Genomic DNA, 13483 nt, shown 5'->3' on the forward strand with positions numbered 1-13483 from the left:
GGTGAGCAGCCTGTCTGGCGCTTGGATCCGCCACATAACACAAGCACTCAGGTCACTCCAAGGCAAGTACAAATATGACTCGGTCATTGTCCATGCTGGTGTGAATGACCTGAGACGTACCTCCCTGGACTACATGAAAAGAGACATAGAGGAGCTCTCTGAGCATGTAGCCCAGGCTGGTATGACCCTGACCTTGAGTAGCATCTTACCCTCACAAAGAATGATGCCACAATATGAAGACAAGATGATCAATTTCAACAATTGGCTTAAGTATTGGTGTCATTCAAAGGGGATCCAATGCCTGTCAGCTTGGGATGATATGCACAACAAGCCACGATGCTTTGCTAGGGACGGCTTGCACCTGTCACCCCTGGGCTTTCGGATATTGGCAAAGGCTCTTGCTACCCCCATAGTGCCTTTTTTAGGCAAGGCTCAAAAGACAAACCCACCTCCATAGGTATCACAAGGGATAAGAAACTAAGAGTAATGCTACTCAACGCTAGAAGTCTAAACCTCAAGATGCACGCACTCAAAACTCTCCTTAGCATGGAGAACATCGATATCTGTGCAGTAACAGAAACCTGGTTCAGGACTCACGAGAGCACCCCAGCACTACCAGGTTATACCTCTCATACCATGCTTTTCGGCCCCAAAACTTGGACCGAACCACAAAAGGAGGGGGAGTATTGATATTCATCAAAGATACCCACACCTCCAGGTTGGTGGCAAAGCACGAAGCATCAGAGACTATCCATGTGCAACTAACAGTGGGTAAAACTGCCTTCCAGTTTATAGCCTGCTACAGACCACCCTCCCAAACCCAGGAACCCCACTCGGCCTTCCTGAGAACACTGGAAAATATGAAGGTCTCTCCATACACCATTATATTGGGCGACTTCAACTACCCAAACATAGATTGGGAGCATTACTCTAGCTCCAACACCCTTGCCCAAAGGTTCCTAGAATTCATAAACTCAAATGGCATGGAACAACTTGTTACCACTCCCACAAGAGGGGAAAACATACTGGACCTGATCATCACCAACATGGGGACTCTATGCTCCAGACCAGAAGTGTATCCCTCACTGGTAAGATCAGACCATAAACTGATCTCACTGGATATTCACATCCCGACCCCACCCCCTGCCCAGAAAACCACAGTGAAAAACTTCTCTAAAGCAAATTTCACACTCCTCAAAACCGAGGTGGAATCCTTCAAAGCCCCCGGGCCTGTGGAAAATACGGCCCAGACCGCAGAATCCTTTATAAATGCATTCTATGAACACCTTCAGGAATGCATGGATCATGCAATCCCAAATAAAACCAAGACCCAATCCTCCAAAGGCAGATGACCTGTCTGGTGGACCCCAGCCATAAACAAACTATACAATAGAAGGAGGAAGCTACTACATGATAGAGCAAAATCCCAAAAGGGAAGGCATCTCTGATCAGTATTAGCAAAAACTAAGGGCACTCATAAAATCGTCAAAGGCCAGCTTCGAGAGAAAAATTGCACAGGACACTAAAGATAATCACAAGGCTTTCTTTAGTTATGTTAGGAACCTGGGTGGGAATTCCCAGATATGCTCAGAATTGGTCCAAAATGACAAAAATATACCGAACCCACAGACATTGCCAACATCCTAGCTGACAGGTTCAGCGCAAACTTCTCCCTCCCCTTCTCACCAAAAGGGCAAATATCTATCCCAGCAGAGTGCTGCCCCCCTGACATCTCAGATGCTCAGGTGGGAGCCGCCCTCTCCAAAGCAAAAAACACAGCATCAATGGGACCAGATGGTGTCCCAGGCTGCATCCTACATGAACTCCAAGAAGAGCTAAACCCAAACATAAAACTACTGTTCAATCTCAGCCTTACTACAGGATATGTACCCAAAGAGTGGCGTACAGCAACAGTGGTCCCTCTCCACAAAGGTGGTGCCTCAACGGACCCTGGAAACTATCGCCCCATAAGCCTGACTAGCTTGGTCTGCAAAGCTATGGAAAGGATCATCATGGACCTCATAAATAAAGATATTGGGGACCTACAGACACTGGATCCTACCCAGTTTGGCTTTGTTAAGGGCAGATCCTGCCTCTTAAACCTGGTTGACTTCTTTGAAACAGTCACCAAGGCCATTGATGAAGGGAAGGTGGTCCACACAGCCTATCTGGACCTCGCAAAAGCCTTCGATACAATACCCCACTCAGGCATTATAGATAAGCTCACCAGCTTAAATATAAACCCCTATGTCACTAGATGGGTTGCAAACTGGCTCAAGGACAGAACCCACATGGTTAGAATTGCTGGAGCCATGTCAGACTCCAAACCAGTTACAAGTGGCGTCCCACAAGGCTCAGTCCTGGGACCTCTCTTGTTTGGTATATATTTCTCGGAGGTACAGGCCAACACGGAAGGACTGTGGCTGACCAAGTTCGCAGATGACTGCAAACTGGGCCATAATCGACTCTCCAGCTGACACAAGCATCCTCCAAAAGGGCCTCATAGAAACAGACAACTGGTGCCAGAGCCATGGCCTCAAGCTAAACGCCAAAAAGTGTATAGTCATCCCCTTTGGCAAAAACAAAGTGCCCACAAATTACCACATAGGTGGTAATCCATTAAGTACAGAAGAAGTCATTAGGGACCTGGGGACCCAAGTTGATAGCAATCTCTCATTTGACAACCACGTGGCCAAAGTGGTTAGAAAAACATTTTATACAGCCCACCTAATCATGAAGGGATTCACATCTAGATTAGGGGAGGTAATCGTGCCTCTCTACTCATCCCTCATCAGGCCCATAATCGAGTACAATGCCCCTTTTGGGATGTACCTTACCAAACACCTGCAGCAACTGGAAAGACCCCAAAAGTACCTCACCAAGAGGATCAAAGGGCTCAAACAGATGCCATATGCTGCCCGGTTAAAGAAACTCCAGCTCTACTCAGTGGCATACCGCCTGTTCAGAGGTGACCTGTGCCTGATGTATAAGGCCATGTCCAACCCGGAATTAAGGGACATGCTGCACCTCAAAAAATCCAAATCCCATCGAGCTACACGCCGAGAGACTTGAACCTCAGCACTGAAATAAATAGGACATGCTGGAGGGACAGATTCATAACCCAGAGGCTCCCTTCACTGTGGAATAAAATCCCAGTCCAGGTTAGGCAGAGTCCCTCATTGACTCTCTTCAAGAGGAATCTTGATGAGTGGATGGGAGATCGTAGGTTTACCCCGGGTATCACTTCTGTGTCACTGTTAGACAGAGGCACAGTATACTAACCTCGAAAAAGGGCATAGCAAAATTAATTTAAAATGGGTGGCGAAAGCCAAACATTCTCTGGCTAGGCTTATAAATGCCCTAGGGCAGATAGCCTACTATGAACCTATGAACCTATAAATATATATATATATATATATATATACACACACCCACACACACACACACGTGTATGCATACACACACTTTTCTATGCAATTTATAATTAATATGCATATATCCAAGTAAAAATATAATAGTACAAATTTTATAGAATGCAAATGGTTTTCATGTCTGTTTTTATTATTAAAATTTAACTAGAATATTTCTTAGCTTTTGACATTATTGTAACATTTTGTAAAGCACCTTGCAAAAAAGTATTCTGTTTGGTTAAAAGTAGGTTAGAAATTCAAATCAGGATCTTGAAGTTGTAAGCCCATGGCCACCCCAAGTCCCAGTCCTAGATTTCCAAGATCTGCAATTTTGATGCTGTCCAAGTTAAGAGTGCCTACTAAGTGAGAAGATTCCTCCTTCCCCCAACAGATCCTTTTATTTTTGACTTTTTTGGAAGACTGTTCCTTTGACTTCTTAAGGTGCTTCACTAGAGTTAAACTGTTTGCCCCTGTAAAAACTGAAATCTAGAATGTTCTTTCAAAAGACAGAAATGAATAGATTCCAAAAGTGTGAGCCTGGAAAATGCTGGATGCTATATTTAGCTCTACCAAGAATTTACAGAATGTCTTTAACCGCAACCAGATGGGAAGAGACAAAATCAGCAGAGATCATGGTCCGCAGTGCTGAGAAGACTCCAGCAGCAAATATGGAACTCAAGCCTGCCATCACTGAAAGCAATTTGTCTGCACCATGGTAAGAAAATCGGTTTTGGAACAAAAAAATAATGAAAAGGAAACTACAGAAAAACAAAGGTGTAAAGAAATGAAGTATATCGCTGGGGTAAACTGTGTAAAGTTCCAAGCTGGTATTTGATTATTCTGCTTCCCAGCAAACTACAACATGAGCTTTTTAACTGAAAGGGCTTAGGAAGACAGCTTTCCTAATTTTACATTAGATTTTAAGAATTCAGAGTTAACTTTATTTAGGGATTACAGAAGGTTAAGTCCTCATTCCCCAAATCCCCAGTTTAACAAAATAAACTTTGCCAATTTGAGCTCATTTGTTTGGATGGTGAATTGCATCTAGCCAAGAAGTCAATTAAACACAACTTCCCTCATTAGATAAATACTTAAATCTGGACAATGATAAAGCACCAAGGAAAACAAGAAACTAGCATCAAAATCGTTGACCTGCAGTGAGGTAAAATTCCTCAGAATTAATTAAAAGGGTTGCCTCCTGCGACTGCCAAAGAACTAACTACTATCAGTTTTAGCTTTGAAAAATTAAGAAAAGCCCTCGCCTCAGCTGCTGTTATATGTGGAAAATGGCTAAAAAGGATGCAGACAATATTCTTAAGTGGTTAAGACCTTTTACCTCCACCCCAACCCTAAGAATTAAGACAAGGTCTGGAGTGTATAAGGATGATTACTAACACACTGTATATTATGTGCCCCTTAAAAAAAAAAAAAATGTAAAGTCATAGGACTAAAAATGGTATGCAGGTCTTCCCTCCCATAAAAATAAATTGTGTGTGTGCGTGTGTGTGCGTGGAGGGGGGTACTGAAGAACACCAATTATTTTTAAACTTAACAGTGCACTAACAAAGTTTAAGAGGTGCAATACCAGGCAAATATGAACTTCCTCAAAGGTAGCCAGGACATCAAGACTCAAATGTCTACTTATTACTGTTAACTTACCAGGTTCCAAGTAACTGAACTGTGCAAGTGATTTCATTTCCAAAGTATCCAGCTCAAAGATATCCGCTTCCCTGCCAGCAAGATGGCGGGCTAACTGCTTGTTTACCATACACACACATCCCAGCTGGATTAATGCACGAAGCAGCAATGGGACCTCAAAGGAGAGAAACGTACAAAGCATACTGTTATTGAATAGTCCACAGACGCCAAACACTCTCAGTTCATTTAGAAATGAGGAGAAAAAAAAAAAAAACACATACTCAATGTTTTATTCAAAGGCATTGATACATACTAAATACAAACCTGAAGTCACACTTCCTCATAGTTTCCCTATCAAGTCAGTGCTGCTGCTCAGAAAGTAATTGTCCTTTTCAAATGAAAAGCTTCATAGGAAATGCCACGGTGGCGAAATCAAACCTTTCTGAGCTTGCTAGTTATTTTAATGAACATGGGATTGAATTCCAAATTCTCCAACTTCTTTCCTTAAACATAATAAATTACTGGTTACTCTGCATTGCCCATATATTTTGCATTTGCCCTCACCTTTACTGGTAAGGATCCATGAAGGACTGGTTCATCCACAGCTAATCTTCTCAATGTTTAACTTACTTGTAGTGTATAAGGCATGGTGATTACATTCCAATATCCAGAAAAAGACAAATAGTGAAGTGCTTCAATAGGGTGAGACCCAGTCTTAGAAAGAAGTCATGTACTCACCATAACGTTCCATCTGTGCTGTCCATTTTCATTCTTCCTCAACATATGGGTTTGGATTCAATCCTTCGATCCAATTTGGCTGCTGTTTCACAGCTTATGGATAATACAAACTCTTGAGCGCCTCCCTTACCCATAATGCAGCAGTCCCCTCATTCCCCAGGTCTTGTTTTCAGATTCTTATACAGGACTGAATAAATTTATAGCTTTAAGACAGAAAGCCGCCACCTGGAGCTCAAACAAAAGGAACTTTGGTTCCTCTAATGTTCTCCTGTTCTTCCAGAAGTCCTAAAGAGTAGAGGGGTAGGGGGTTGGAGGCAGAGGAGATGAAGAATGAAAATGGGCAACACAGATGGAACATTATGGTGAGTCTACAACTTCTTTATCTGATGTAAATTTTCATTCACTCCTTGACATATTGGACAGAGACCCCCATCTACTTTAATCCTAGGTGGACTGTAAGGAAGGACATTCTGAATACTGTAGAGCCGAAGACCACGCTTCCTCTCGAGACCAGAACCAATTTGTAATGAGTAATAAAAGTATGACGACTGGACCAAGTCACAGCCCCACAGATATTGTCCAAGGAAGTCCTGGACAGAAAGGCTGGTGAAGTTGCCATGGACCTGGCTGAATGGGCTCTTAAAGATTTTGGCAACAACAGATCAAACTTTTTACAGACAAAGGAAATACAATCTGTCACCCATTTTGATAAAGTTATTTTCGAAACTGGTCAACTCAATCTAGTTTCTGAGAAGGACACAAATAATTGATATTGCTTTCTAAATTTCTCCAATCTGTGAAGATAAAAACATAACTGTCTGTAAACATCTAATAAGTGCAAAATGTATTTACCTTTGTTTGCAAAATTTGGAAAGAATACAGGAAAGTTAATAGTTTGATTAATGTTAGATCCTGACACCACCTTAGGGAAGAAGGACTGGTTCTTAAAGGCACCCTATCCTTATGAAAAATTAAATAAAGGAGATAAAGCTTAAAGCTCTGAAACTCTCCTAACCAATGTTACGGTTATCAGAAAAAATAGTTTTCCAAGTCAAATATTTCAAATCACATTTTGCAGCCAGTTCAAATGTTTTTTGAGTTAAGGCCTGTAACATTAAATTCAGATTCCAAGGTGGAGTAGGGTCCTTAAAAGGTGGTTTGATTAGAAAGGTACATTTTATAAAGGCTTTACAAAGATGTGAAGAAGTCAGAATAGAATTATCAACTCCTATATGAAAATTTGAAATAGCAGACAATTATACCTTGACCATAGATGGACTAGCCCCTTCATTAAAGACAGAAGCCAAAAATTCTAGAATTTCATATATAGGTGCTGAAAAAGGGCCCCTGTCTTGTTGTTGTGCTCTAAGGACAAATCTATTCACCTTGCTCTTGTAAACCTTCCTAGTGTAAGCTTTGTGGGAAGATAAAGTGTGTGGCATACTAGAGAAGAGAGCTTAGGTTGTCTGGCTATCAACGGAATTGGAGAAACCATGCGGTCAGTTTTAGGCCCAAAATGTCTGTGTGAGTCATGTCTGTCAGGAGACAGAAGACTGGAATTGGATCCAGAATCCAAAGAAGATGACAAAAAAGAAAGGGAAACCAAATCTGTTGAGGTCAATAAGGAGCAATGAGGATGACTTTGCCCTTCAATTGGGATGCTTGCTGTAGGAATCTGGGGATTAAGGGGGTTGAGGGATAAATATAGAGGAGACCTGGAGGCCAATCGTGAAGGAGAGCATCCCTCGGTGACTTCCCCGGTGAAAGAATTCGAGCAAAGAACCTGCTGCATTTCTTGTTCAGGAGAGATGCAAACAGGTCGCAGCACGGCTGGTCCCATTGGCGGAATATAATTTCTGCCACTTTTGTGTTGAGAGACCACTTATGAGGTAATAAAATGGACCTGCTCAACTTGTCTGCTATCACGTTGGATTTCCTTGGTATATGCATTGCTATCAGAAGTCGACTTGGAAAGATCGCCCATTACCACATTCTCATAACATCTCAACACAAAGGGTAAGATCTGGTTCCTCCTTGTTTGTTGATGTACCACACTACAGACATTTTCTGCTTGAATCACAATAGTCCTGGAAGGAAGAGAGTCTTGGAACACCTGCAGTGCTAGGAGAACTGCTCTCATTTCCAGTACATTGATTATGCAGTTTGGCCTCTTTGGGGGACCACATGCCTTCAACAATCTTCCCCAAGGAATGCCCCCCCCCCAATCTGGGAAGCATCAGTGGTCACTATGGCCTTGGACTGAAGGAGGATGAATGGACATGCCGGTGATATTTGAAATGAACAAATCCACCACCACAGGTACTTTTTGCAGGCTTGAATTATGCTGAATTTGGTGGACATAGGATTGATGTAGAATGGGCCACTAGTTTGCTAACATCCACTGAAAAATCCTCATGTGGTATCCTGCAAGAGGTAGTACAATTGCTGTGGACATAGATCCCCTGGTCAGTAATACCTTTCGGGCATCCATGTCTCAAACACGCAAGTAGATTATGACAGTGGCCAGCTGCCCAGCATGGATTTGCACTGTTTTAATAGGAATATGAATTTTATCATAATTTTAAAACAGTATTGATCATTTTAAAAAGGCTTTGTGATGTGGCAATATTTATTTATTTATTTTTTTTACATTTGTTTCAGTGAATATAGTTTTAATTATGTATGTATTTTAATGAAGTCTGCTTTGTGATTGGTCATGGGTGATTGAATAGGGTATATATTTAGGCACAATTAAAAGGTATGCATTCATCTGATGAAGTCCTTATGGTGACGAAAATGCAATTTTAAAGTTGAGCGTTCATATGGTTTATTGTCTGGATGTACGTTGTTTTAGTGTGGAATTACAGAATTACACTCAGCAGCATGGTGTTTATTTCCAAAGTGCTCCTTTTAACTGTTTATACTCCTTAGTTCATGTTTGGCAGGTTGATTAGTTTTATGTCCACCTTTCACTCAGCATACGAGTTCCTTGGTAATCCATGCTGGGCAGCTGGATACCATTTGTCCAGAAGCTATGCAGCAGGGCTAACACGGATAGTAATAAAGGGATCAACATATGTCACCCATACCTAGTTTATTCTGTTTCCTTTTTTTCTAGGAGGATGCTCTGTGTTTACTACTGCATGATCCACTCCACATCTGTCAAATCTGTTTCACATTTATTTGTTTACTTTACCACTGGCCAACTTTCAGTACCTCTCTCTTCAGTAATCTGCTCTACTTTCTCCAACATCTGTCCACCATGCTCATTTGGAATGAGCCACAACCATTCCACACAGTCTCTTTGAAGACTTCTGAGGTGGAAAATGGGCTGCCAAGGTTTAGTTTCCAGTTAGACCTCAGAGAAATGGGTAATTTCTTTACAGCCAGACACCCGTTCCCATCCTAACAGCTGTTGAGTGCTTTCTGAATGCTCTATCCACTGTCCCACCCAAATCTCAATATGCATTTATATATATATATATATATATATATATATATATATATATATATATATATATATATATATATATATATATATATGCATATGCCACCAAGCTATCATCATTTGTTTCCACCAATAACTGCTAGCTCTTGGCTGTAAACAGCACATTCTCAAACTTTCATGTGGTACATTACATACTTGCACTAGAGTAGACAAAGTCCAAACCAAAAATTACTTGCAAGGCTAACCACTTTAGTGGACAAGATAAAGTGTCCTTTTCTATAACTGAACATTAACTCCACAGTTCATAATTACCTTGTTAGGTCATGTGGCACCAATCACAAACTGCAACTGTAAGATGAAAACACACACACACACGCACTTTTTATTTACAAGACAAAATCGGCACACTGGTTAAAGTCTCAGCCTCCCATGCACAAGGTACTCTTTTCGATCTTGACCTACAGCCAAATCCTGTGTAAAGTTTGCTTGTTCTCCCTGTGCTCTGTTAGATTCCACCCACCCTCCAAAAACATGATGGGTGCTTCCACCAAACTCATCCAAAAATTGAGTATAGGCAACAGCACAGACTGTAGATGGTGTCGATGAGGGGATGAATTGTACAGACCAACAGTTTTAGGCACCAACTGTAGTATGCTGTATCCTCCAGATAGACTAGAGACTTTAGATGGCAATGCCCACCCCTCCAAGCATGCCTAAAGGTCAGCTCCCTGTGCTTTCTTCTATTAACCTGGTGAGCCTGGGTATCCTGAGGCAATGTAGCAACTGCCTCATGTACACTGACAATGCCCTTCTCTTACCTCCCAACACTCAAACTTGCAAGAGATGCACTTATATATCCAAATTGGAAGCCACGCACTCTCCAGCCAAGACTGGAATAGCTGGTCAAGAGGAGAAGGTCAACACTTGCACCACACCACATGGAACATATAGCCCTACAGAACACACACCACCACTGCCTTAACATAAACACAAACCACATGCCCACCTTCGCGGAGGCTCTCAAAAACCTACCCAAACAGCAGAGACCTCCAAGGCAGAAACGCACTCGAACACCATAACACAACACACATCATGAGACATACAACTCTCCTAAACAGTGTGCCACTCAACCAATGTCCCAAAGGCAAAACAGCATGCCCAACACACTAGTCGCAGGTGCTTCGATAGTGAGGCACACTGATGTCCCACTCACTAGGTTGAATAAGGAGAAAGTAACAGTCAGCTGGCTGTCAGATACCAAGATCCGCCACATAATGCATGCACTCAGGTCCCTAAACAACAGGTACAATTATGACTGTCATTGTACATGTTGATGTGAATGGCCTGAGACGTAACTTGCAGGACTACCTGAAAAGAGACATGGAGGAGCTCTCGGATTATGTAGGACAGGCGGGTATGACCATAGCCCTGAGCAGCCTCCTACCATCACCCAGAATGATACCACAGTAGAAGCAGAAAATGATTGATTTCAACAATTGGCTAAGTTTCTGGTGTCATTCTAAGGGGATCCAGAATCTGTCTACCTGGGATGACATGACTGACAGACCTTGATGCTTTGCCAGAGATGACATGCATCTGTCACCCCTGGGTTTCCAGATACTGGCCAAGGCTCTTGTCACCCCATAGTGCCTTTTTTAGGCTTTTTCTAAAGACTAAATTACCATCGTAACAGCTACAAACAAATGCAGGCTGAGGGTCATGCTGCTCAATGCTAGAAGTCTAAATCTCAAAATGCACTCGCTCAAAGCACTCCTTAAAATGGAGGACAAAGACATTTGTGCTGTAGCAGAGACCTGGTTCAAGGCAGCAGATAGCACCCCTGCACTACTAGGCTATAACTCATTCCATACCTTTCAGCCCCAGAACTTGGACCGAAGCTCCAAAGGCGGTGGTGTTTCCATATTCATAAAGAATGCGCACACCTCCAGACTGGTAGCCCAACATAATGCATCAGAGATACTTCAGGTGCAGCTAACATTGGGTAAGACAGCGATTCAGGTCGTAGCCTGCTATAGGTCCCCAACCATGCCCCAAGACTCTCACGCCATGTTCCTAAGAACCCTAGAGAATATTAGGGCCCAGCCTAACACTCTCATACTGGGCGACTTCAACTACTACTCCATTAACTGGGAAAACTACTCATGTACCAATACACTTGCCCAACATTTCCTGGAATTCATTAATTCCATGCCCTGGACCAGCTCATTCTTACCCCCACTAGAGGTAGCAACATCCACGACCTGGTCATTACTAACATGGGCGACCATTGCTCTATACCAATAGTCAACTACTCCCTGGTTAGATCCGACCACAAACTAATCACCTTGGAAATCCACATCCCTCGCACCCCCCACCCCCACAAAGGTAACCACAAAAACTTTTGCAAAGCTAACTTTGGGCTCCTAAAAACAGAGGTGGCTAACTTCATGGCATCCATGCAACTGGAGAACAGCTGCATGACCGCCGAATCATACACTAATGCCCTGTACGAACACGTACACATGTGCATGGATCTCACCATACCCAATAGAACCAAGATGCTCTCTTCCAAAAAAAGGAATCCAATCTGTTGGTCCCCTGCCATAAACAAACTCTACAACAGGAGGAAACTGATGAGAAATAAGGTGAAGTCCCAAGACTGGAAAAACTCCCTTATCAGCCTCAACAAAAAGTTGAGATCCCTCATCAAATCCTCTAAAGCTAGCTATGAAAACAGAATTGCAGCAGATAGTAAAGACAACCACAAGGCCTTCTATAGTTATGTAAAGAATCTCCATGGCAATACCCAGATTTGCTCGGAGCTGTTGCACAATGGCACCTCCTATACTGAGCCAACAGATATTGCCAATATACTGGCTGACAGATTCAGTGCCAACTCTACCCCACTCTCTCCCACCACAGAACAAATCACAATACCAGTAGATTGCCAGGCACCCAGTATTACTGCTACACAGGTTAAAACAGCACTGTCCAAGGCCAAGAATACAGCTTCTATGGGACCTTACAATATCCCTGGCTGTGTTCTTTCTACATGAGCTACAGAGTGAACTGGCACCTCACCTGTGTATCCTGTTTAATCACAGCCTCACCTCAGAATTTGTCCCTACCGAATGGAGCACTGCTACAGTCATCCCCTCTCCACAAAGGAGGAGCGACTACACACGCTGGGAACTATTGCCCCATTAGCCTGACAAGTCTGATATGCAAAGCTATGGAACACATCATCATTGACCTAATAAACAAGGATATAATCGACCTAATAAACAAGGATATAAGGAATCTCCAAACTCTGGATCCCACACAGTTTAGTTTTGTGAAGGGTAGATCATTGTCTGTTCAAACTGGTCGACTTCTTTGAGTCAGTCACCAGAGGTGTGGATGAAGGCAAGGTAGTTCATACAGCCTGCCTCGATCGGGCCATGGTCTTTGATACTATTCTCCACTCAGGAATCATAGAAAAACTCACTAAGCTAGGCATGAACCCCTATATCACTAGGTGGGTTGCAAACTGGCTCACAGAGAGAACCCACAGTGTGAAAGTAGCTGACTTCAAGTCAGACTGCAGACCAGCCATGAGTGGAGTCCCACAGGGTTTGGTCCTGGGTCCTCTCCTGTTTGGTATCTACTTCTCTGAAGTCCAGGCCAATACAAAGGGACTCTGGCTGAAAATGTTCACAGATGATTGCAAGTTGGGAGCCATAATTAACTCCCCAAGTGATGCTGACATCCTACAGAGTGGCCTCACAGAGACAAATGACTGGTGTCAGAACCATGGCCTTTAAGCTCAATGCCACAAAATGTGTCGTCATCCAATTTGGGAAAAACCCGGTTCCCATGAATTACCACATTGATGGTAGTCCACTAAACACAGAAGGCATCATAAGAGATCTGGGAACACAGGTTGACAGCAACCTCTCTTGACCACCACATTGCCACTGTGGTCTGAAAGTCCTTCTATGTGGCACATATTACTAAGGGTTTTGCATCCAGGAAGAAAGAGGTTACTGTCTCCCTCTACTCTTCCCTCATTAGGCCAATCATAGAGTACAATGCCCCATATGGCATGTCCCTCACTAGACACGTACAACAACTGGAGAGGCCACAAAAGTATCTCACAAAGAGGATCCTACGCCTTAAACACTTGTCCTATATGGACAGACTCAAAATACTCCAACTATTCTCGGTCTCATATCGCCTACTTAGAGGCGATCTCTGCTTCACTTACAAA

At 42.8% G+C, this 13483-nt stretch overlaps 1 protein-coding gene across 1 annotated transcript in view; it reads right to left on the reverse strand.

Annotated features, from left to right (window-relative positions):
• The window catches only part of POLE (DNA polymerase epsilon, catalytic subunit), a 1031469-nt gene that overhangs the window by 388619 nt on the left and 629367 nt on the right, over nucleotides 1–13483 (reverse strand). Inside the window, exon 33 of the mRNA XM_044069769.1 lies at nucleotides 5070–5223. Within this exon, the coding sequence (XP_043925704.1) occupies nucleotides 5070–5223 (154 nt within the window). The remainder of the gene's footprint in view (nucleotides 1–5069; nucleotides 5224–13483) is intronic.

This window comes from Protopterus annectens, chromosome 4.part0 (assembly GCF_019279795.1).
Source record: "Protopterus annectens isolate FY-2018-M chromosome 4.part0, PAN1.0, whole genome shotgun sequence".
Lineage (NCBI taxonomy): Eukaryota > Metazoa > Chordata > Ceratodontiformes > Protopteridae > Protopterus > Protopterus annectens.